We start from the raw sequence: 22,454 nt of genomic DNA, 5'->3' as shown, positions 1-22,454 counted from the left end.
GTCTTGTCAGAATGAACTGACTTAGCCCACTTTCTAACTTTTCATTTGATTTTACTCACGATCCAGAAAAGGTACAACAGGACACGCTCTTCCACCACTTTTTGTCGACGCAGATTTTCTGGGGGATAAGCGATCAACTTGCTTTTGAAACATTGTATGTGGCGTAGTTTCGGGGAAAGGCGAAGTCATACGCGGAAGGCTAGTGTATTTATTCCTCTCCTAGGTTGAGATACTGTCCTTGACATTGGCCAACGCGCCTTTTTGCCCCTTCTCTTGGGGTTTGTTGGTTAACCAGCGGGGCTGTAACGATGGGGGATGTAATTTCCACTCACCTGGACGAAGGCAAGCGAGAGATGATTACCGGTAAGCTCCTCCTTGACTTTCCCTCCAATTTACATCTTGAATTGCTGCTTAATATATTTGCGTAAAATGTGAAGAGAGATACAAGACAATTAATTTAAAAGGATATGGGCTCCTTACCCACTGTTTTTTTAAATATATTCCTGCACAGGAAACTTACTCGACAGTCAGCATCCCTCGAAAGTTACACGTTTTAAAATGTACATTGTTGCAATAAATTAGAATACTACATAATGTCAAATTTCTTCGCATAAAATTCAGCCGAATTACATTCTAAACGGACAAACTCTCCCAATTTGAATCAAACCCAATCTGAAAGACCTTATTTCTCAGAGATGATAGTAGCTACAGATTGTTACACTAACGTGATTTAACCAAATATTTCTGGTATCCATTACTGGGAGTTACAGGTTAGGTCGCTCAAAAAGAGCCTAATGATACTCCTTTGTCCAAGAACATTACACTTTCTGTTTAAAGGGTGAATTGTCTCTGGAAGACAAAACAGCCAAATACTCCATCTAAACGTGAACTGATTCTCCATTGTGGTATGGTTCTAGAACCATAAATCCCTCTACTTTCATATCACAAAATAATTTCACAAATGCATAATACACACTTACTGTATGCTGTTACACAGTTACAGCCAACAGTATTTTTCACTGACAACACGACTGTGGTGTCTGTCTTCCATTCACACACAGGTGTACAGCGAAGCAGATAGCTAATTAGCACAGGTAGTCCACACTGTCTTCCGTATGTTTTCGGTAAACAAGCAGTGGTGGAAAAGGTACCCAATTGTCATACTTGAGTAAAAGTAAAGACACAGTGCTTGAAGAGTCACTACAGCCCCGGGTTCGAACCCAGTCTGTGTCACAGCCAGCCGTGATCTGGAGACCTGGAGGCACAATTGGCCCAGCAATCTTCCGGGTTAGGAGAGGGTTTAGCTAGCTGGGACATCCTTGTCCCATCACGCTCTAGCGACTCCTTGTGGCGTGCAGGGTGGCTGCAAGCTGACCTCTGTGTTTCCTCTGGCACATTGGTGTGTCTGGCTTCCGAGTTAAGCGAACAGTACGCCAAGAAGCAGCGCGGCTTGGCAGGGTCGTGTTTCGGAGGAGTCATGGCTCTCAACCTTCAACTCTCTGTACAGGTGTTGCAGCAATGGGACAAGACTGTAACTACCAATTGGTTAACACAAAGCTGGGGAGAAAAAGGGGTCAAAGTTTTTTTTTATACTTTAAAAGAAAATGACTAATGTAAAAGTGAAAGTCGCCCAGTAAAATACTACTTGTGCAAAAGTCTAAAAGTATTTGGTTATAAATATACTTTAAAAAGTAAATGTAATTACTAAAATACATTTAAGTATTAAAAGTATAAATAGTTAAAAACCAGATGACACTATTTAAATGTATTTTTATGGATAGCCACTTCAATATTCAGACATGATTTACAAATGAAATGTATTTAGTGAGTCCGCCAGATCAGAAGCAGTAGGGATGACCAGAGATGTTACATTTTGAATGATTATCAAGAGAACAAGTACTTTTGGGTGTCTGGGAAAATGTACTTTTTACTCCATAACATTATTTTCATTAGGAATGTAGTGAAGTAAAAGTTGTCAAATATAGATAGTAAAGTACAGATACCCCAAAAAGTACTTTCAAGTATTTTTAGTAAGGACTTTACACCACTGTAAACAAGCAATGTAACATGGAAATATGGCGTTGTGGGAACCTGACAAAGGTGTGTATCAATTTAACAATTTTGGGGAAAAAACTATAGAATTATTTCTTGCTGATATGAAAGAAAAGGTCCTTATGCTTCCAAAACCCTACCGTAAACTCCCCCATACAGAAGATGCCTTTGTCTAATGACTCATTTGTGTAATGTAATGGAACTGAGTCACAATCAAGGGCTACAGGTTAGGTACTGTTTGGTGTATAGGACTGATCATTTTCGACCAACCTTAATTTAGCAATATTTCAAATGGATTTATTTTAATAATGGAGTATTCTCTAAATTCAAATGCACCATCTGCAACTGGACACATACATTTTAGAAGATGCATGTTTGGCCGAATTGAGAACAAACCTGTAACTCCCAGTAATGGCTACAAAAGTATTTGGTTAAATCACATTATCTGTTCTAACAATCTGTAGCTAAGATAATAACTGCTTTCCCAAGGACAGTCAGCTTGAGCATAATGTTTGGGCAGTAGTTTGACCCTGTCCAATTGTGGTGGTGGGCTTTTTTTAAAACGGGGCCGATATTTGTTTCTAAAGGTTCTTGGGAGCTATTTTACCGTGCACTAAATAATTACAATAGCTGCCTCTGATTATTCCTCTTTCCAAGAAGAGCTGGACAAAGAATATATATGTTTTACATAGGAAGGTACAGCCCTATTTATTTGAGCCGGAATGTACTGAAGAGGAGTTGAGACAGCGAGAAAAATAATTGCGAGACCAGCAAGCATCAGCGGCTGGATAAGGAGGGCAAATGACAAACAAGTAAGTTGTTTTGCAGTCGATAACTAGCTAGCAATATAAGCTCTCTTTTAACATGTGTTGTTCAGTACAACTTTGTGATTTTCGGCCATAACGGGGCTTGCTAGTACCACTACAAGCAAAGTTTTGCTAGCTAGCTTTGTTTCCTAAACCTAAAATGTACTGTAGTTGAAGTTATAGCTAGCTAACTAGCCTAGCTAGCTTCCGTGCACCTCATTAGGAGCAAAATTAGGGAAATGTTTTGATGACGAAGAGTAAAGGAATGACTCTGGCTTTATGACTCATATTAGTCTTGGAGTAACTATACCTCTATGTTGTAGCTAACTAGCTAATGTTTGTCTGAGATTTCAAAGTGTCTCATATTATAAACTTTGGTGGTTCGAGCTCTGAATGCTGAAAGACCAGTATCGGACCGTATACCATGGCTATGACAAAACATGTATTTTTGCTGCTGTAATTACATTGGTAACCAGTTTATAATAGCAATACGGCACCTCAGGGTTTGTGGTTCATGACAAATATACCATGGCTAAGGGCTGTGTCCAGGCACTCGTGCATAAGAAAATCCCTGTGGTATGTTGGCCATATACCACACCTCTTCAGGCCTTATTACTTCATTCTAAATCATGCTGCTACAATAGCAATACAGACAGTACACAGCGATTGCCCACAAATGTCTAATAGTTTGTCTTTCTTTCACAGACAATTCCGCTTGGATACAAAAAAGTTGATGACTCTCAAAGAGATGTGAAAGGTCCCATAACAACAATCTCCCCTTGTATCAAAGTGACTCTGAACACCTCACTGCACCACCTAAACCCACCATATGCAAGTCTTCCCTTTGTAAAACTGTAGTATTTATTATAGGCGTTAGTAGTATATTCTTCTTCTATTGTATATATGTCATGTGTGTAACGGCGTTCTTCGTTTGTTGAAAGAGAGTCGGACCGAAATGCAGCGTGGTGGTTACTCATGTCTTTAATGAATTAAATGACGATACATGAAAATAACGTAAACAAATACAAAAACAACAAACAGAACGTGAAACCTAATTACAGCCTATCTGGTGAAACTACACAGAGACAGGAACAATCACCCACGAAATACAAAGCGAAACCCAGGCTACCTAAATACTGTTCCCAATCAGAGACAACGAGAATCACCTGACTGATTAAGAACCGCCTCAGGCAGCCAAGCCCATACAACACCCCTACTCAGCCGCAATCCCAATAACCACAAAACCCCAATACGAAATACAACAAAACAAACCCATGTCACACCCTGGCCTGACCAAACAATCAACGAAAACACAAAACACTAAGACCAAGGCGTGACAGAACCCCCCCCTAAGGTGCGGACTCCCGGACGCACCTCAAAACCATAGGGAGGGTCCAGGTGGGCGTCTGTCCATTGTGATGGTTCCGGCTCGGGACGTGGACCCCACTCCATTAAAGTCATAGTTCCTCCCCTTCGCGTCCCGGGATAATCCACCCTCGCCGCTGACCATGGCCTACTAGTCCTCACCCAGAACCCCACTGAACTGAGGGGCAGCCCGGTACTGAGATGAAGCTCAGGCAGGTAGTAGGCTCCGGTAGATCCTGGCTGGCTGGCGGATCTGGAAGACCGGGCTATGCACCCGCACTGGAAACACGGAAACGCTCCATAGCATAACACGGTGCCTGCCCGGTCTCTCTAGCCCCCCGGTAAGCACAGGGAGTTTGCGCAGGTCTCCTACCTGGCGTAGCCATACTCCCTGTAAGCCCCCCCAATAATTTTTTTGGGCTGCTTTTCGGGCTTCCATCCGTGTCGCCGTGCTGCCTCCTCATACCAGCGCCTCTCCGCTTTCCCGCCTCCAGTTCTTCCTTGGGACGGCGATATTCTCCAGGCTGAGCCCAGGGTCCTTTTCCGTCTAGTTCTTCCTCCCATGTCCAATTCTCCAAGTGGTGCAGCCTCTCCCACTGCAGCTGCTCCTCACGATTAACAGGGAGAGTTGGCTCAGGTCTGACTCCTGACTCAGACACTCTCCCTCTGAGCCCTCCCCCAATAAATATTTGGGGGTGACTTTCGGGTTTCGCTCTGCACCGCCGTGTCTTTCTCTTCGACTCCATTCTCCTATAGCCCTCTTCGCACTGCTCCAGCGAATCCCAGGTGGGCTCCGGCACTCTCTCTGGGTCGACCGCCCACCTATCTATTTCTTCCCACGTAGTATACTCCATGCTTCTGCTGTCCATAACGTCCTCCCTTCGCTGTTCATGCTGTCGCTGCCTGTTAACATGTTGCTCGGTCCGTGTGTGGTGGGTGATTCTGTAAGGGGGTTCTTCGTTTGTTGAAAGGGCGTCGGACCGAAATGCAGCATGGTGGTTACTCATGTCTTTAATGAATGAAATGACTATACATGAAAATAACGTAAACAAATACAAAAACAACAAACGGAACGTGAAACCTAATTACAGCCTATTTTTTTTTATTTTTATAAAAAATAATTTATTATCTTCAATACCATTCAATCTTTACAACTCATAATTTACATACATACACAAATAATGGTATTTTAAATAAACTAATTAAACTAAACATAAACCCCAAACAAAACCTCAGGGGAGCATCTTCCCTCCCCGTCACCCTACAGAATACCTCTCCCTATCTCCCCGTCCCTAATCTATCCTCTTACAAATCTAAATGACACCCAGCCCTAAACCCCCCTTCCACCTCTCCCGAGCAGCATGCTGCCCTCACTTCCTCTCCTCCCTCTTCATCCTCCCCCTCAAATCTCCTTCCACCCTCCTCACTATCCCTTCCACCCCCCAATCTCTCCCTGTCTTCACCATGTTCTGCCTTGCTTCCCACAGCCCCCGTTTAAAGAGACTCATGAGAAGCCAGAGCAGAAACCTGTCCCTCTCGCTCTCCCTACACCCCTCTAACCTGGCCCACGTCAATACAAAATCCCCCTTTACCAAACCTAACAACACCCGTGCCCTAGCCCATACTACTCCGGCAAAGGCACAGTCCCAACAGACATGGCGCACAGTCTCCTCCCTGCCACAAGAGGATCTTGGACAGGTGGGGGATTGCACCAAATTATACCGGTACAAGATGGAACGTACCGGCAAACACTTATGAAGGCTCAACCAATTCAGGTCCTTGAGCCTGTTGTCCAGACCCCGCACCTGCACTCCCTCCCAGACCACTTCCGAGATGCCCACTACAGGCGCCGGACTCCCTGCCTTTCTGACCTCCTCGTACAGGTGCCTATGATCTAAACCTACTCGGGCAACTTACATTTACATTTACATTTAAGTCATTTAGCAGACAACCTCAGGGTGCGCACAAAAGCCACTTGGCCGCATGACCAAAGTGCCACGGCAGCTGTTCCGCCCGAGGACCCATGTTAGACCACACCATTATGCTTCTCGCCTGATACGAGAAAAACACCCGCAGGAGGTAACCGGACAGGTGTATCATTGGCTGAGCAAGCTCCGTTAACAAGAAAGAAACAAAAAATTGTGTCCAGCTTGAGGGGGAAATGTTGTACCCCCCTACCTCCCTCCCCGATGGGACAGATCATGCGTGCCCTGGCGACCCACTCGCACCTGCCACTCCACATAAACTGAAACACAAGCCTCACTAGAAGCCTCCTCAGACAAGCCGGCAATGGGTAGATGTATGCCAAATACAAAAGAGACGGCAACACATCCACCTTTAGGACCAGGACTTTGCCCATAAAAGACAAATACCTAGCTTTCCACATTGCTAGCTTCCTCTGTACCACAGCGATACGCATGTTCCAGTTTAGCGTCGCTGAGCCAGGGGTCTCAAAATGGACCCAGAGAATCCTCAGGGCTGCCTCACAGAGAGAACCCCCCCCAGGCACATCCGTTCTACCGCGCCATCTTCCGAAAAACTTGACGGAAGACTTTGCATGGTTCAGAACTGCTCCCGATGCTCGGGTGAAATCCCCAAAGATGGCAAGGGACCTTGTCAGGCACGAGTCCTTGCACAACAGCAAGGAAGTGTCGTCGGCATACTGCGTCATTTTAACACGCAGCCCACCACTTCCAGGGATCAGCAAACCTTCCACCCCTGTGTCTGCCCTAATGGCAGCCCCCAGAGGCTCCATGTACAGAACGAAGAGGAGAGCTGAGAGTGGGCACCCCTGCCTGACCCCAGACGAGAGGTCAAAAACGTCACCCAAGTGACTATTTACACTAACTCGGCACCCCGCTCCGACATATAATGTACGAATCCATCCTATAAACTTCTCCCCAAATCCTAATCGACCTAACACTCTGAATAAAAAAGGATCTATTCACGCGATCGAAGTCTTTCGCCTGATCTAGCGCTGCTACCATTAAAGGCAGACCTCTATCTTCAACCCAAGCGATGGAGTCCCTGATTAACTGTAGGTTCCATCTAATAGAGCGGCCCTCTAACCCGCACGTCTGATCCTCATGAACGACGTAGGGAAGGGCTGTGCGCAACCGGTCTGCTAAAACCTTTGCAAGTAGCTTGTAATCTACACACAGCATGGTCAACGGCCGCCAGTTGCCAAGGTCTGTTACTTCCCCCTTCTTATATAAAAGTGACAGCACACCAACAGCCATTGATCCCCCTGGGACCCCCGTCTCAAGGATGGCCTTCAAGACTTCGAGGACCACTGGTCCAAGTATACCCCAAAACTTGAGATAAAACTCAGCCGGCAGCCCATCCATCCCAGGCACCTTCCCTTTTCCCATCCTCCTAAGAGCGCTCTCAACCTCTTCTAGTGAGATCTGGGCCTCCATCACTTCTCTAATGTCCTCCGGCAACCGCCTGGACAAGTGTTCTAAAAACATTTCCCTGCTCTACATCTATTTCCCTTTCCTTAAATAAACCTTGGAAATGATCAGTTGTCACCCTGACCATATCCTCTGGTTCTCTAACTATACTACCATTTTCTTCCCTAACACCATGCATTACCTTCCTACTCTGTCTTGCCCTAACCAACTTAAAGAACATAGCAGAACAAGTCTCATTATGTTCTAGAAAGCCACTATGCGCACGCTCAAGGAAAGCTCGAGCCTTCCGCTCCTGCAACTCCCTGAGCTGCGGATCTCTCCCAGTCAAACGACCCGCCGAGTTTGCCTGCCTCGTATTCGAGTTCAATTAACCTCTGGATACGATCCACCTCCCTCCTCTCCTCCCTTTTTTCCCTCTTGCAATACCCTATTATAAAAGCCCTAATCCTCACCTTAACTAATTCCCACCACTCTAACACCCCCTCGCACATGGACCGGAGGCCCTCAAGCCTCCAAAAGAAACCATAAAACCCGTCAAAAAAAGCCTGCTCCTCCAGCACATCCCGATCTAGCTTCCAGTACCCCCTACCAAAGAGGCAGACTGGCGACCCCACCTGCAGGAGCACCCCGTCGTGATCTGAAAAGAAAACAGGCAACAGCCGCCCAGACAACTTACCCAAAGACCTGGGTACAAAAATATAGTCGAGCCTCCGCTCAACCCCCCTGGAGTTGCGCCATGTAGGACCGTCCATTTTCGGAGTAGTGTGCAGACCACCATCTACCAGACCATGGCAAGCCATTAGCCTGGCAATGGCGCCCGCATTGCTATCCCCCCCTCTTCCTAAATCTGTATTAAAATCCCCCCTATCACTAATTTCCTATTTGTGACACACAGGGGCGTCAGACAGTCCACCATCTCCCTCCTGTCTGCCACCACCTGTGGCCCATACACCACCACTAATCTAAATTTACAATCCCTTATCGTGACATCCACCCCTATAACCCTCCCCTGCATTACCACAAAGAATCCTCCACTTTTACCTCCCTGTGCCCACACAAAATCCCTACCCCCGATGAGTGCACCCCCCCAACACCCCAAACAGACTCCCCCTTGTCCCACTCCCTCTTAAACCTACTAACATCCCCTCCATCCCTCAGGTGAACCTCCTGTAAAAAACAAAAATCAAACCCCACACCCTCCAAATAACTAAAAACCGCCCTCCTCTTAACAAAATCCCTTAAACCCCTTACATTTAAACTAACAAAAGTAAAATTAGACTCCATGAAAAAAAAAAAACATGTAATACACTCAAATTCTAAACCCAGACAGAAAAAAAAACAGGAGACTCACCCGATGCTCCCCTGCTCCATATCTACCGGTGAGAACACCATCCGTAATCCCGACATCCCCCCTCTTCCTCCATCACACCATCCCAGGATGCAGGAATAGTGTTTGGCTCCGGGGTGCCCTGCACCCTGGGTCTACCCCCACAATCCTCCCCCTCCCCAGTGTTGCAGCTGGTTTGGAAAAAAATTGGGGAGGCTGAGTCCCCAAACAAAAAACTCCCCACCTCCTCTTGTACCCAGTCCTGAGTCTTGTTAGGTGTGTCCCCACCCAACAGAAGTTGAGGGCCTGGGGAAACCAGCAGCAACCCAGAGGTTTCTCCCGCCCCCATCACTCTCTTGGCCATCCCCTCCCCCTCACTGTCGGCCAATCGCCCCCTCCTCTTCATACTCTTCTTTGGTGATGGCGGCAGTGGAGAGATACCACCCTTCCCCCCGCCAGCTCCTCCACCATACCCCTCATCTCTTCCACCAGGGCACTTTCCCCCCAGTCCACTTGCTCTTCCACCGTCTCCTTCTCCACCACTCGTCCCTCGCTTTCTTCTCTCTCATGCTCCTCCACTCGGTTGCCTTCTTCCGCCGCTTTTCCTGGTTCTCCTACTCCCGTGCCTTCCGTTTCCTTCTCTCTTCCATCCACCGCTTCTGGCTCCTCCTCCTTCCTTGTGGCCTTCCCCTCTGGACCTGTACTCTGGTCATGAGGCGTGCTTCCTTCCCCTCCTCTTCTTCCCCCATCCCCCGCTCCTGCTCCCCCCCCAGCCGCAGACGCATATGACCTCTGACAGGCCGGGCACCCCCGCCACAGGTGTGCTGACGAGCCACACCCATGGCACGTCTTAGGCTTGTCACAATCTCTCGCCTCGTGATCCTCAGTTGCACAAAATCTGCATTATCTTGTACTGCACGAGGCGAATGTGACCGTAGGCCATACAGCGCCTGCAAAATGGGGGCTGACGTGCATAAAACAACGTCCCCCTGTCAGCCCCTAGGGAGAACATAGCAGGAGGATGGAGGTAGACACCATGTCCCTTTGGGTCCTCTCTGAGGAGGGCCTGGAAGCCTCTCCTCCCATTCCAAAACCCAAGGGAGTCTTTGAGGTGCCTTGCTGAGGAGACGTTATCCATGTATCTCCCCAGAAAAACGTAAGGGTTGTAAATGTTGACAGTTACAACCCTAAAGTTATTCTTCGCCAGGCTTGTTATATCGTAGTGGCACATCTGCCTCTCACTGCTCTTGCCCTTCTCAGGATATCATCGTGTTTTTCCTCTGTATATAGTGCCACGTCGTATGCTCCCTCCAACGAGTTGCCTTGGAAACAAAACACGTCCTTCACCGTCAGCTTTAGAATCCCCATCAATATTATCCTTCCAAATGATTCCCGTCCTAAAGGCTCCATCTCCTTTTCCTTCCAAGCAAACCAAATCGTGTTGGCCAGCCCAATCCCAGGGACCGACCGTGTAGATGTATTTAGCACCATCTCCGCAAGGAGAATGGCGCTCGTTCTCTTCTTCCAAAACAAGTAAAAATAAAAACCAAAGTGACCGAGCCTATCTGGTGAAACTACACGGAGACAGGAACAATCACCCACGAAATACAAAGTGAAACCCCGGCTACCTAAATACGGTTCCCCATCAGAGACAACAAGAATCACCTGACTCTGATTGAGAACCGCCTCAGGCAGCCAAGCCTATACTAGACACACCCCTAATCAACCACAATCCCAATGCCTACAAAACCCCCAATACGACAATACAATAAACCCATGTCACACCCTGGCCTGAACAAATAATTAAAGAAAACACAAAATACTAAGACCAAGGCGTGACACCCTCAGTGAAAGTTGCACCCCTGTGTAGGGGTAAGGTGACTAGGCAACCGGATATAAGAAATGGAGTAGCAGCAGCAGCTTGTATGCGAGTGTGTGTGGAGTTAGTATAAATGTATGTGCATATTTTGTGTGAGTGAGAAGAGGATGGAGTGTGTGTTTAGGGCCCTGTGAGTGTGCATAGACAATGCTAAGTAAAAGGTCAATAAAAATACAAGGTTAACTCAATCCGTGTGGTCATTTTGTTAGCTATTTATCAGTCTTATTTCTTGTGTTTAGAAGTTGTTCAAGAGCCTGTTGGTCCCAGACTCGATGCACCGGTACTGCTTGCCATGTGGACGCAGAGAGAATAGTCTATGGCTCGGGTGGTTGAAGTCTTTTCCGTTTTTCCGGGCCTTCCTTATGTGCAACCTAATCCAGTGATTGTCATTCATTATGGGTTGACAATTAGGCTGTTTTTATTTTACATTTTCAAATAGGGCTCCAGAATTAAAAATACAAATAAATTCTCCAATTGAATGAATTTGCCTACATCTTAATGTGCACTAATACCAAATGCTAGTTTATATTAGAAACTCAAAACACATTAGCTAGATTGCTAACTCTAAATATGATACTCAGTGTTAGTAGCCATTAGTGTTGGGAAGTTCGGCTCAAAAGAAGGAATCTTTCGACTTTCATTCATTTGAGTCAACATTTTATTGTGACAGCCTAAATTTAAAATGGATTCAATATGTTTTTGTCACTGGCCTACACACAATACCCTGTAATGTCTTTCGAAATGTTTACAAATTAATCAAAAATGAAAAGCTGAAGTATCTTTAGTCAGTAAGTATTCAACCCCTTTGTTATGGCAAGCCTAATTCAGATTCATCCACAAAGACAAGGGAGGTTTTACAATGCCTTGCACCTATTGGTAGATGGGTTTTTCTTCTCTTTGCTCATTATCTATTTTCCTGCGCACATATGACAGATAATTGGTGGTCGACGCATGTCTCTGGAGCCGCTGAGCCGGAGGAGAGTGTATTAATCCTGCTGTAGGACTCATTGCGGCCAGCACTAGCAGGTCAAACAGATGACTAGTCACTCTGAAAAAAAAATGAATCATGACTCTCGAGTCAGTACAAAGAGTTACTTCAAAAATAATGAATCGTTTGCAAACTGCATATCACTTAATGCCCGACCTAGGTAATCGCAATTGCCAGTGCGCATTTCATGCACTCCATATCTCAAAACCATATAAAATATTTTGGTTGTAAAAATAGTTGCTATTGAGCTGAAAATTGAGAGCTGTGAAATAAAAAGTATAGCTATAGAACGCTGATAACCTCATTTATTCAACTGGGGCATCAGAATGGCTGTGTTTTCCCCACAATATGATTTTTAAATGTTATACAATCAGAAAACCATTTTATTTCTCCCAGAGCATTTTTCCCCCTGGGAAAGAGAGAGTGGTTCGCTTGACACAGCAACAGGCCCCAACTAAATGGGTACAGGGGCAGGCAGACACTTTCATTACAGGAATCATGAGGATAATGTACTTTTCTGTTTGACCAAATTATTATTTTGGATAAGAGCAAGATCATTTTTATTTGTCAAATGGCAGCCAAGATCATCATGTCACCAGAATAAGACCCTCGATTTAAGGCTCATCAAACTCATCACAGTGAACTTCCACCACCCTGTGAAGTTCATCGTAACTTATTGTAGCCTAATAAACTGCATGGTTTCCCGAGTTGTAGTGGGAGGACCACACCTGTCATCGCATGACTCAAAGTTTACTTCGATATGATGGTTATTATATTATGGATTTGATGGTTATCAGGGCTGACCCCATTTAGTCAACTGGTCGATAGGCGGTTGGTCAACCAATATTTTTTTTTTGTCGAGCTGTGGCAAATATATCAAAAATAAATGTTATGGCACACGAGACACCTGTCTGATTCACGCCTGTCTGAGTGGTCTAATCCATTGTGTAGGCTGCAGGGGTGGTTTACCATTTCTAATCTACAATGTTTGTTTGGACAAGGTACTTTCTGTTAATGCATTCAATGTAGTAATAATAATATAGTCTTGTCATTGTAGGAGTGGAAACGTTATTTATTTGATTCCATTTACGAGTAGTCAATTTATTCATTGTCTTTTGTTTGGAGCGCTCCTGTCAAATTTGAGTTATGCATAGAACTAGGCCTAGGCTGCCTGGCCTGTGCGCAAATGTAGGCTTATAAATGTGCCCATTTTGGGAATCTGATACTGTTTCTGATTTGTCTTAACTCACTATTACTGTGGAGCTTCTCAAAGTAATCTTTTCTTCGCCTCAAAAAGCAAGTGAACAAAGTCTGTTTTTACATCCATTGAGAAAGACAGTAGTTCATGCTCTGATCCGATGCAAATGTCATAAAATAGGCCAACCTGATTACTTCTTATCCCTTGTGCAAATACCATACAGCTTTTAGTCTGGAGCTCACTGGCATGGTAAACTCTGAGGGCCCAGAATATTGTATAAAATGTTGCAAGTTTGCAGGCCTGACCCACGTTAATAGTTAATACAATGTTTCAAGTTCCTTGCAGACAGGCCATACAGAGCCAATGTGATTTATAGGATTTGTATTTTTATCAGGATATTTTCAACCTGCGGGCTGCAATGTTTTTATTTGTTGGCTTTATGTAGGCTATTTTGTACGTATTGGCAATAGAAGCTACTTTTAGGTTTGTATCATTTTCATTTAGATCGAATTTTGATTAACCACATTACATTGATTTTGAGATATGAAGAGTTTATTATAAATTAAATTATTCAGAAAATGTGCATATGAAAATCATAACTGGCAAGCAGATCAGTAGAAATGGTATAATTACTTGGCACTACAAATGGAAAAAGTTGCAGAATGCTGGTGTACCCTATTACCGGCAACTTCAGGAGCAAAATGCCAGAATCTGCAAAGGCCAGCAGCGGGAGGAGGGGGGGTTGGGAACAGGTTTTTACTTCTGGTTAGGCTTTATTGATCTCTGGCTTCCTCTTTAGTAATTTGTGTCTTCATTTTAAAGTCACAGTGCTTAAAGCATCAGACAAATGTAGCCTACATATAGTTGATTTTATTCTAACATGGGGTGTGTCTACATATTGAAAAATACACATTTTAAAATTTCAACCAATCGAATGGTCGAAAGAACTGATGACTCTCGGTTGACTACTATATATACTGAGTGTACAAAACAAGAAGGATCCAACACCCAAAGGACATCCAGCCTCCACCTTGTAGAGTCCATGCCCCAATGAATTGAGGCTGTTCTGAGGGCAACAAGGGGGTGCACAACTCAATATTATGGAAGGTGTTTCTTATGTTTCGTACACTCGTTTAATATTTTTTTGAAAACTGAGTTTTTTTATAATGCTATTCTTACACATTTTGTCATGAGGCTAATTGAAAATGTTGCAGTTTTAAAGATGATTTCCTGCAATACTATATTTTTTGTCATGGGTGTGAGGAAAAATGTGCTGTTTTTTAGCTCATTTCAAGCTAGTCTACATCATTTGCCATGAGGCTGAGAGATTCAGGATTCTGTCCCTGTATAGCTTCCAACGATGTCTAAAGCTGCAGATTAAGAAAGAAAGAAAGAGAGGGAAGTGAGTGTGTGTACAGAAGAAGAAACAGGTAGGAACATGCCTTGGGATTACTGAGCAGAAAGACAGTTTGGTTCTCACACACTGCCCTATTTTGTCCTCCCTCTCTGGCTCTCTCTCGCTCTTTCACAATGCAGTTCTTTTGGCCTAAAAATCCATCATTCTCTCTGCAGCTTTCTTTCCACCTGTCATATTCCTATTGTTTCATCTTAAACATTTAGTCTATTTCACAGTTACTACCGAACCCACTGCATAAGGTGAGAGCAGTATGTGTGTGTGTCTGCACACATGTTTGTGCCTGTGGGAGGAGTGGTTAGTCAGCTCCTTTCCTTTGGGAGTATACTGTTTGGAGTGGTTGGCTGTACTGGCCGACATCTCCACATGTGCTATCAATGCACATTCTCAGCAGCTGAACTCCTCTTTGACACACACACATTTCTGTTTTCTTTCCTACTCCTAGACTTGTGTTAATCAGGTGTCAGTGAACCTCGTGAACCTTGTCTGTCACTCCTTCATCCCTTTAACCCTCCTATTGTGTTCGTTTCATGTTAATTCATTCTGTGTTCCTTCTATTTGCTATTTATGACCTGTAGGCCTCATCGACCTGAGCTCATACAACTCATTTTTGTGTAATAAAAAAGCATAATGTATGGATTATTTTTACTATAACAAATACTCCAGATGAAACTTATTGTGCTATTTATCACAGACAACTTTGTCAAAGTTCAACAAGGACCTCTCTCCTCCTCACCAGTGTCATGATCAAGAGTCTCACATACAGTATATCGTTTAGATATTGTGCTGCCACATAATTAAATGTGTGCAAGGTCTCAAAAAGCTTTATATGCCAAAGCTGCAAGAAAAGTTCTATATATTATTGTTTGTGAGAATGCCAACAGGTGTGGTTCCCGTGGGGGAAAGATTCTGTTGGGGAGTGGTTGCTATGGAAGCCAAGAAGGTGTGTGTGTGTGTGTGTGTGTGTGTGTGGGGGGGGGGTGGGGGGTCTGGGAGAGGAAGTGTGTCCATCTGATGAACGGGCTTGTGCCTGAACTAAATGTTATACACTAAAACCGGGAATGCCACAGGTGTACAAAAGTTAAAACACCCAAAATGTAATGGAAATCATCCAATTTTATTTTGTGTGTTCAGATGCCCTGTGTGGACAAAGTCATGGAATCTTTTGACAATCAGATTAAATTAACTACATTTTTCAGAGAGAACTTGTAAATCGGTCCAATTCAACCGGAACACAGTAGGAGGGTTACTACATTATATTATACAATATGGTACAGTAAGCCTAGCCTACATCAGTGTACCATTCAAGCTACAGGATGTCTGCTGATTCTTAGAGTTTTCCAGCTCTTTAGATCATCTGCACCCAATGGAAACAGGAAGGGAAATGATCAGTGCACTCTGACTACTGTACACTCACTCTCTGCCATTCTACCATCTGCCTTTCTTTCTCAAACACAGGCTAGAAGTAGGTGGTTGTGCTGTCAGTCTCTAATCCCTGGCACTGGGACTGCCTGCTCCTTGTATTTGGGATGACTGGGATCTAAGTAGACACACACACACACACAGTTTCCCAATTTAGCCCTTAAGTGCAATCGAATCTCCCATCAGTTTAGTTTGCTGCAGACTGTCGTTCAAGCCATGCCTTCATTCCAGTGGGGAAGTGTGTCATTTGACCTAACTCTCCCTGTGGCCAGTCTGCAGGCTTTGGCACCCCAACCCAGCCTGTGGAAAGTGCAGCATGTGAATGAAATAGCAACTCTAGCCTCTGGTTGTGAATGGGGCTAGCTCTGGTCCTCAGAGAACACACATGGGTGTCTAGTGTATTGTTCTCAGTCAGGTCACAGGCACAGTACAGAGAATGTGTGGGAAATAATGGATCAAAGTGCTCACAGATGTAGCAGGAGATATCTGGTACCTTCATGATGACTCAAACAACATCCAAGCCCTGCTGGCCTGTTTCCACTGTTATACAAATACACACTGAGGGTGGTGTCATGATGAATTAGACCAGCGTGGAATATATTATACAGGTGGAACTGTGGGGAACACCCTTTTTAGTATCTATGACTAGATCCTTCTCAGTATTTATTTTTTGGGTTCTGAAACCCAGGATTGAACCAAATATGTTTTTTTATACAGTGCATTACAATACACTGAAAGTGTGAACGTGTGTTTGAGTGTTACTTTGAGATTACTTCTCTCCCCTCTTTCCTATCTTGTCAGGTCTTTCCTTCCTGCCCTCCTACTCAGACTGTTCTCTCCTTCCTGTGGCGCCCCTACCATAAACATCTCACAGATTACTGTGTCATGAGTTGAGCTGAGAACATGGAGCCACCACAAGCTAAGCCTGTGGACTCTTAAGGGATCTTTAGGAAAAGGGCTATATTTAGGAAAAGTCCTACCAAAAATAACTTGTTTTTATAATAAAGAAGATGGTCTTTATTGCTGGTTAGACCATGGTATTTTACCATTCAACATCCTGATGCTTGTATCTCCATATAGTCTGTAGTGTGGTACAAATTCAGTAGATACAATGTTATTGTAGGCTTTAATGTGCCTTGACTGTAGAAGTCTTCATTATTTGTTCCAATTTAGAATTCATTTATTGTACTACATTTTATGAACTGAGTGTAAAACACGAGGAAATCTTTCCATGACATAGACTGACTAGGTGAATCCAAGTGAAAGATTTGATCCCTTGTTGATGTAAGTTGTTAAATTCACTTCAATCATTGGAGATGAAGGAAGGGAGACCGATTTAAAGAAGGATTTTTAAAGCCTTGAAACGAGGGTGACTAGGCAAGACAAAATATTTAAATGCCTTTGAACAGGGTGTGGCAGTAGGTGCCAGGCACACAGGTTTCAGTGTGTCAAGAACTGCAACGCTGCTGGGTTTTTCACGCTCAACAGTTTCCTGTGTGCTTTCGACACCTTGTAGAGTCCATGCCCTGTTCTGAGGGCAAAAGGTGGTTGCACCTCAATATTAATATTAGGAAAGTGTTTTTAATGTTTTGTACTCGGTGTGTTTAGCCCTTTCTCAATTAATGATGTCTCTGTTTAAACATACTATAACTCATGATTTGGTATAATTCCTTATAGTGACATGTGAGAGCATATACGGCTGATAGAAAGGTGGTAAAAATACTGGAGGGTTAATGCCCTCTCTTCCACAGTCTCTCTCTGCTTTACCTGTCTGAGTCCAGTCCACCTTTTTGTTACGAGTCTCCCTATAGTATAGCCTCTCCACAAGCCTGTCGTCTATGCCACCTTCGGTAGTCTCACAGCCTCTCTTCAAGACCACGTCCTCTGTGATCTGCTGAGTCACATTACTGATGTGTCATGCTCTGGCCCTACTGCCAGCTGAAGTTTCTGGGACTGTGTGGCCTAGCTGTGCTCTCTCTCCTGCTCTCCCGCTCTCCCACATTCTCTCCCGCTCTCCCACATTCTCTCCCGCTCTCCCACATTCTCTCCCGCTCTCCCACATTCTCTCCCGCTCTCCCACATTCTCTCCCGCTCTCCCACATTCTCTCCCGCTCTCCCACATTCTCTCCCGCATTCTTTGCTGCTCTCACTATTTGACTCTCACTCTCTCTGTCTGTGACTGTCTAGCATCTCTCTCTCTCTGTCTCTCTGTCTGTTTTTCCACATTGACATGTCTGTTTTGACATTGATGTTTGAGTAACTTGGCACCTGTTGACATTTACGTTACATACTGGATTATTCAGACTGTGTCGCTCTGCAGCTGTGTTGTGTGCGTTCTGTGAATGTGTCTCTATCTCTGCCCACAGCTCGTACCAGGCAGGTGACGGGGGAGTTTGGCCATGTGTACGAGCAGCAGTATGCAGTGGCCCTCTTCAACAGTGTCCGCTTTGAGATTGAGGGGGGAGGAGCGCCCCAGTCACAACTCCTGCACCGCAAGGCAAGAGGCCGGCCCGGAAACGACTCTGTCGCACCCGTTTACCCCCTGTTGCTGTTTTTGTGTCTTCCTCTGTTCTTCTCTTGCTCCATCTGTCCCTCTTCCATTGTTTTATTTGTATATAAACTCAGCAAAAAAGAAACGTCCTCTCACTGTCAAGTGCGTTTATTTTCAGAAAACATAACGTGTAAATATATAAATGAACAGAACATTATTCAACAACTGAGACATAAACTGAACAAGTTCTACAGACATGCGACTAACAGAAATGGAATAATGTGTCCCTGAACGTGGGGGGGGGGGCAAATCTGGTGCAGTGCATGAGGAGGAGATGCACTGCAGTACTTAATGCAGCTGGTGGCCACCTCAGATACTGACTGTTACTTTTGATTTATTTTGACCCCCCCCCTTTGTTCAGGGACACATTATTCCATTTCTGTTAGTCGCATGTCTGTGGAACTTGATGCGTTTGTCTGTTGTTGAATCTTGTTTTGTTCATTTAAATATTTACACATGTTAAACTTGCTGAAAATAAATGCAATTGACAGTGAGAGGACGTTTCTTTTTTTGCTGAGTTTATATTTATATATATATATATTAACAATACACAAACGACAGCATACAGACACACACACAAACATCAACTACATCACACCTGACCAGACCCACCTGCTCACACCCCCTTCTCCAGCGCCCACATTACCCTCCTCCACATGGCCTCAAACTGCACCATTTTGTTTCTCTCTGTCACCCATGCACTTTCAACATTTAGATAATAATGCATTTGACCTTTCCATTGTGTTAATGGTGGAGGATTGGTTGATTTCCTCTTTTTAAGTATAAATATATTTTTAGATGATTGATGGTAAAAGTATCGTCCAACCCATTGGGTATCTCACTGCACCCTCGTGAATTTTCTCTCTTTTTATTTTACCTTTATTTCACCAGGCAAGTCAGTTAAGAACAAATTCTTATTTTCGATGACTGCCTAGGAACAGTGGGTTAACTGCCTGTTCAGGGGCAGAACGACAGATTTGTACCTTGTCAGCTCGGGGGTTTGAACTTTCAACCTTCCGGTCACTAGTCCAACGCTCTAACCACTAGGCTACCCTGCCGCCTCATAAATTCTATACATTAATGTACATATTAAGCTGTCCCTCTTCCGTTTATTCAGTTATTTCATTTTCCTCTATCACAGTATTCCCTCGCCATCTGTTTCTCTCCTACTCATCCTCCTCCGCTCCTCATCCTCTGTTTTTTATCTACCTCACCATCCTTCTCTGAGTCTCCCTTAAGATTTTATCTCATTGTTAGGTCGTGAGTGTTTACACTGCTATGGACACAGATATGAAGCGTGTACTGTAGCTATCTCCACTGTAATACTGTTGAGTTCTGTGTTGGTCTCCACCATCGAGTCACTGGAGGGAATTAAAGCCGATTTCACACGTGAACAAACAGTGTTGGTGCTAAGAGTCTTGTGACTGCTTTCCTTGTCTATTTTCTACAGTACCCAAGTGATGCTCTGCGTAGGGACACGCTCGCATCGACACATGCGCGCGCACACACACAAACACACATGCACATACTTACATTCACACAAGGAAACAGCACAAAACTCTTTCAGTTTAAAACAGAGGCACTCATAGGCACCTTTAACCAAGCATTGTCAGTTAGCACATAACCTTTCTTCTTCTCCAGCTCCCCCCCCCCCCTTCCTTTCTTCCTCAGCTTGGATTATGCTGTTTGAGTTACAGTATTTGTCCTACAACAGGAAATCTAAAAGGAAAGTGGTGGTGTAAACAATATGCCACACCTGTGTGTTCTCACTTTAGCCATCCAGTCTCAACCTCCACCAGCGTGTCAAATGAGATCAGGCCTGACATTACTGTATGTATGAGTCTCAAATGGCACGCTATTCCCTACATAGTGCACTGCTTTTGACCAGAGCCCTATGGTGCTATTTGAGATACAGCCTGCCTGATGTCAGGACCTTGTTGTTCCACACACGTGATGCCTTCTCTGTATGTTACAAGACATGTTTAGACCAATGGTTTCCAATGTATTTCCTGAACAGCATTAGTGTGTGGTTTTCAGTCCTTTTTAAATAGTGTCTGAATTATATTGATTGCTCTGTAATTGACTTGGTAACTAACTGACCATGCAGATCAGCATCGCTTGTACAACTGCAAACACCACGGTTATGTCCCAAATTGCACCCTATACCCTTTATAGTGCATTATGTTTGACCTGGTAAAAAAAAAATAGTGCACTATATAGGGAATAGGGTGCCATTCGGGACGAAGCCCATCATTACTGCTTTTGCTGGTACTAACTAACTAGGGTTGGGAATTTCCAGGGACCTCAAGACACAATATTATCACGATGCTTAGATGCCGATACAGTATGACATTGTCCTGTGTAATTGCGCACTATTCATTGGGTGCTGAAATCAGTAGTTTTTTCTGAAAACATTTTGTGTTGTCAGAGCTCCAGTCTGCCCACACTAGTCGCCAATCAACTCCATCGTAAATCGTGGAGTTGAGTTTAATCGGCTAGATCAGTCATGAAAATAGGTGCTGAAAACATGTTGGATTGCTATTTTAAAAGAAGATGGAGAACAAGCTATAGAATGAAAAATACTTTTGTTTTTGTGTAGGTAAAAGAAATGATCTGATAGTCGTAGTGAGGTGGTAGATGCCTATTCTCCCATATGGCTCAGCTCAAGAGCCTACATAATACATACACCATAGACATACATAATTTACACACACACACAGAAGTCAGCTCAGACAGGCCCAGCTCAGTTTCATTTAGAATGGAAAATGAATGTGTTTATGCAACAGTTGTTAGTGCATCGAACCGAATTGTATCAATTTGTTCTCTAATCAAACCAAAACTCATGTAGTACAATAATACAAGTGACAGCAGCTCTAATGCTAACTGTCTGGTGTGGTAGAACCCTCTGGAGGACCGCTCCATCTTCTCCGGGGGTCTGTTCATGTACCTGGAGGAAAACAAGAGATGGAGGAACCGCTTTGTCTTCGTGGCCGACACCTACAACATCAGCTTCTACGAAAACAAAATGGTGAGGGTGGTCGCTAGATTGTTGTTGCTAGATTTGATTTTACTTTCATAATCAGACAGATTTACATGCCAGCTAGTCTGAATCGTTTAGGTCACAGCTTTAACTGTGATTTGATGGTTCTGAACTGTTTGTACATTTTTCACCCTCCCCTTGAAATCTAAACTCTCTGATAGGCTCACGAGAGGAGTTTGCGCCCTAAAGGAACCATCAACTGTGCTGGATACAAAGCTCTAACTTCCATGGAGGAGTATCTTGAACTGATCAACACCAGCCTGCCAGGTGAGAGATGATTTGGTTACACTTGACTAGCTCATTTGTGTATAATAAAAAGCTGATCATTAGATGATCATTGGATTTTGGAATAACCAGCACTTTCCCCAATGTAAGATCAAGTACTAAAGTCCTGTGACTAGCTGGGCCATATTCATTAGGGAATACTGTAGCAAAACATTTAGCAATGAGTGGAATTCCTTTTCTGATTCAATATGTTTTCTTTGTTTTGGTGCTCCGTTGAGGAGGCTATGAACACTGATAAACCTGAATGTGTGCTTGTGCTTTAGGTATAAAGGCCAAGGTGGGCAGTGGGCAGTTTGTGAAGTGTGCCACCCAATTCCCCCTGATCCTGTGGCACCCGTACGCCCGCCACCACTACTTCTGTGTGCTGACAGAGAAGGAGCAGAAGAAGTGGCACGCTGTGCTTCAGGACTGTGTCAGACACAGCAACAATGGTGAGGAGTTGTCTGAACACACACACCACACACTGTCATAATAACGCACACAAACGGCCTATACTCTCCTTGTCGGGACCTAAAATTGATTTCCGTTCAAAATTCTACACTACACATTTACAGCAAGAATATCACCTCATGCAGACAAGTCCATTGGTGGTTCTGCATGACAGAGGATTACCCATCTCAGATAGAGAACAACATAGAGACTCTCCCTCAGCTCCACCCTGACAAATTACTGCTCTTCTGCCTCACTGCCATTGTTCACAACACAGACCTGTGT

At 44.3% G+C, this 22,454-nt stretch overlaps 1 protein-coding gene across 8 annotated transcripts in view; it reads left to right on the top strand.

Annotated features, from left to right (window-relative positions):
- LOC124049039 (protein Niban 2-like) overlaps positions 1-22,454 on the top strand; it is a 47,803-nt gene continuing 25,349 nt past the window's right edge. For all 8 annotated transcript variants that reach the window (XR_006841350.1, XR_006841346.1, XR_006841347.1 and 5 more), the window contains exons 1-5: positions 1-363; positions 18,231-18,361; positions 21,315-21,443; positions 21,617-21,722; positions 22,004-22,171. Coding sequence is in view for 1 of the 8 variants with exons in the window: in XM_046370334.1 (XP_046226290.1) it covers positions 309-363; positions 18,231-18,361; positions 21,315-21,443; positions 21,617-21,722; positions 22,004-22,171 (589 nt within the window). In the remaining 7 variants the exon portion in view is untranslated. The remainder of the gene's footprint in view (positions 364-18,230; positions 18,362-21,314; positions 21,444-21,616; positions 21,723-22,003; positions 22,172-22,454) is intronic.

The sequence above is a fragment of the Oncorhynchus gorbuscha genome, linkage group LG11, assembly GCF_021184085.1.
Source record: "Oncorhynchus gorbuscha isolate QuinsamMale2020 ecotype Even-year linkage group LG11, OgorEven_v1.0, whole genome shotgun sequence".
In the NCBI taxonomy this organism is placed as follows: Eukaryota; Metazoa; Chordata; class Actinopteri; order Salmoniformes; family Salmonidae; genus Oncorhynchus; species Oncorhynchus gorbuscha.
The sequence above is the reverse complement of the archived record's forward strand: the minus strand, read 5'-3'. Positions and strand labels throughout refer to the sequence as shown.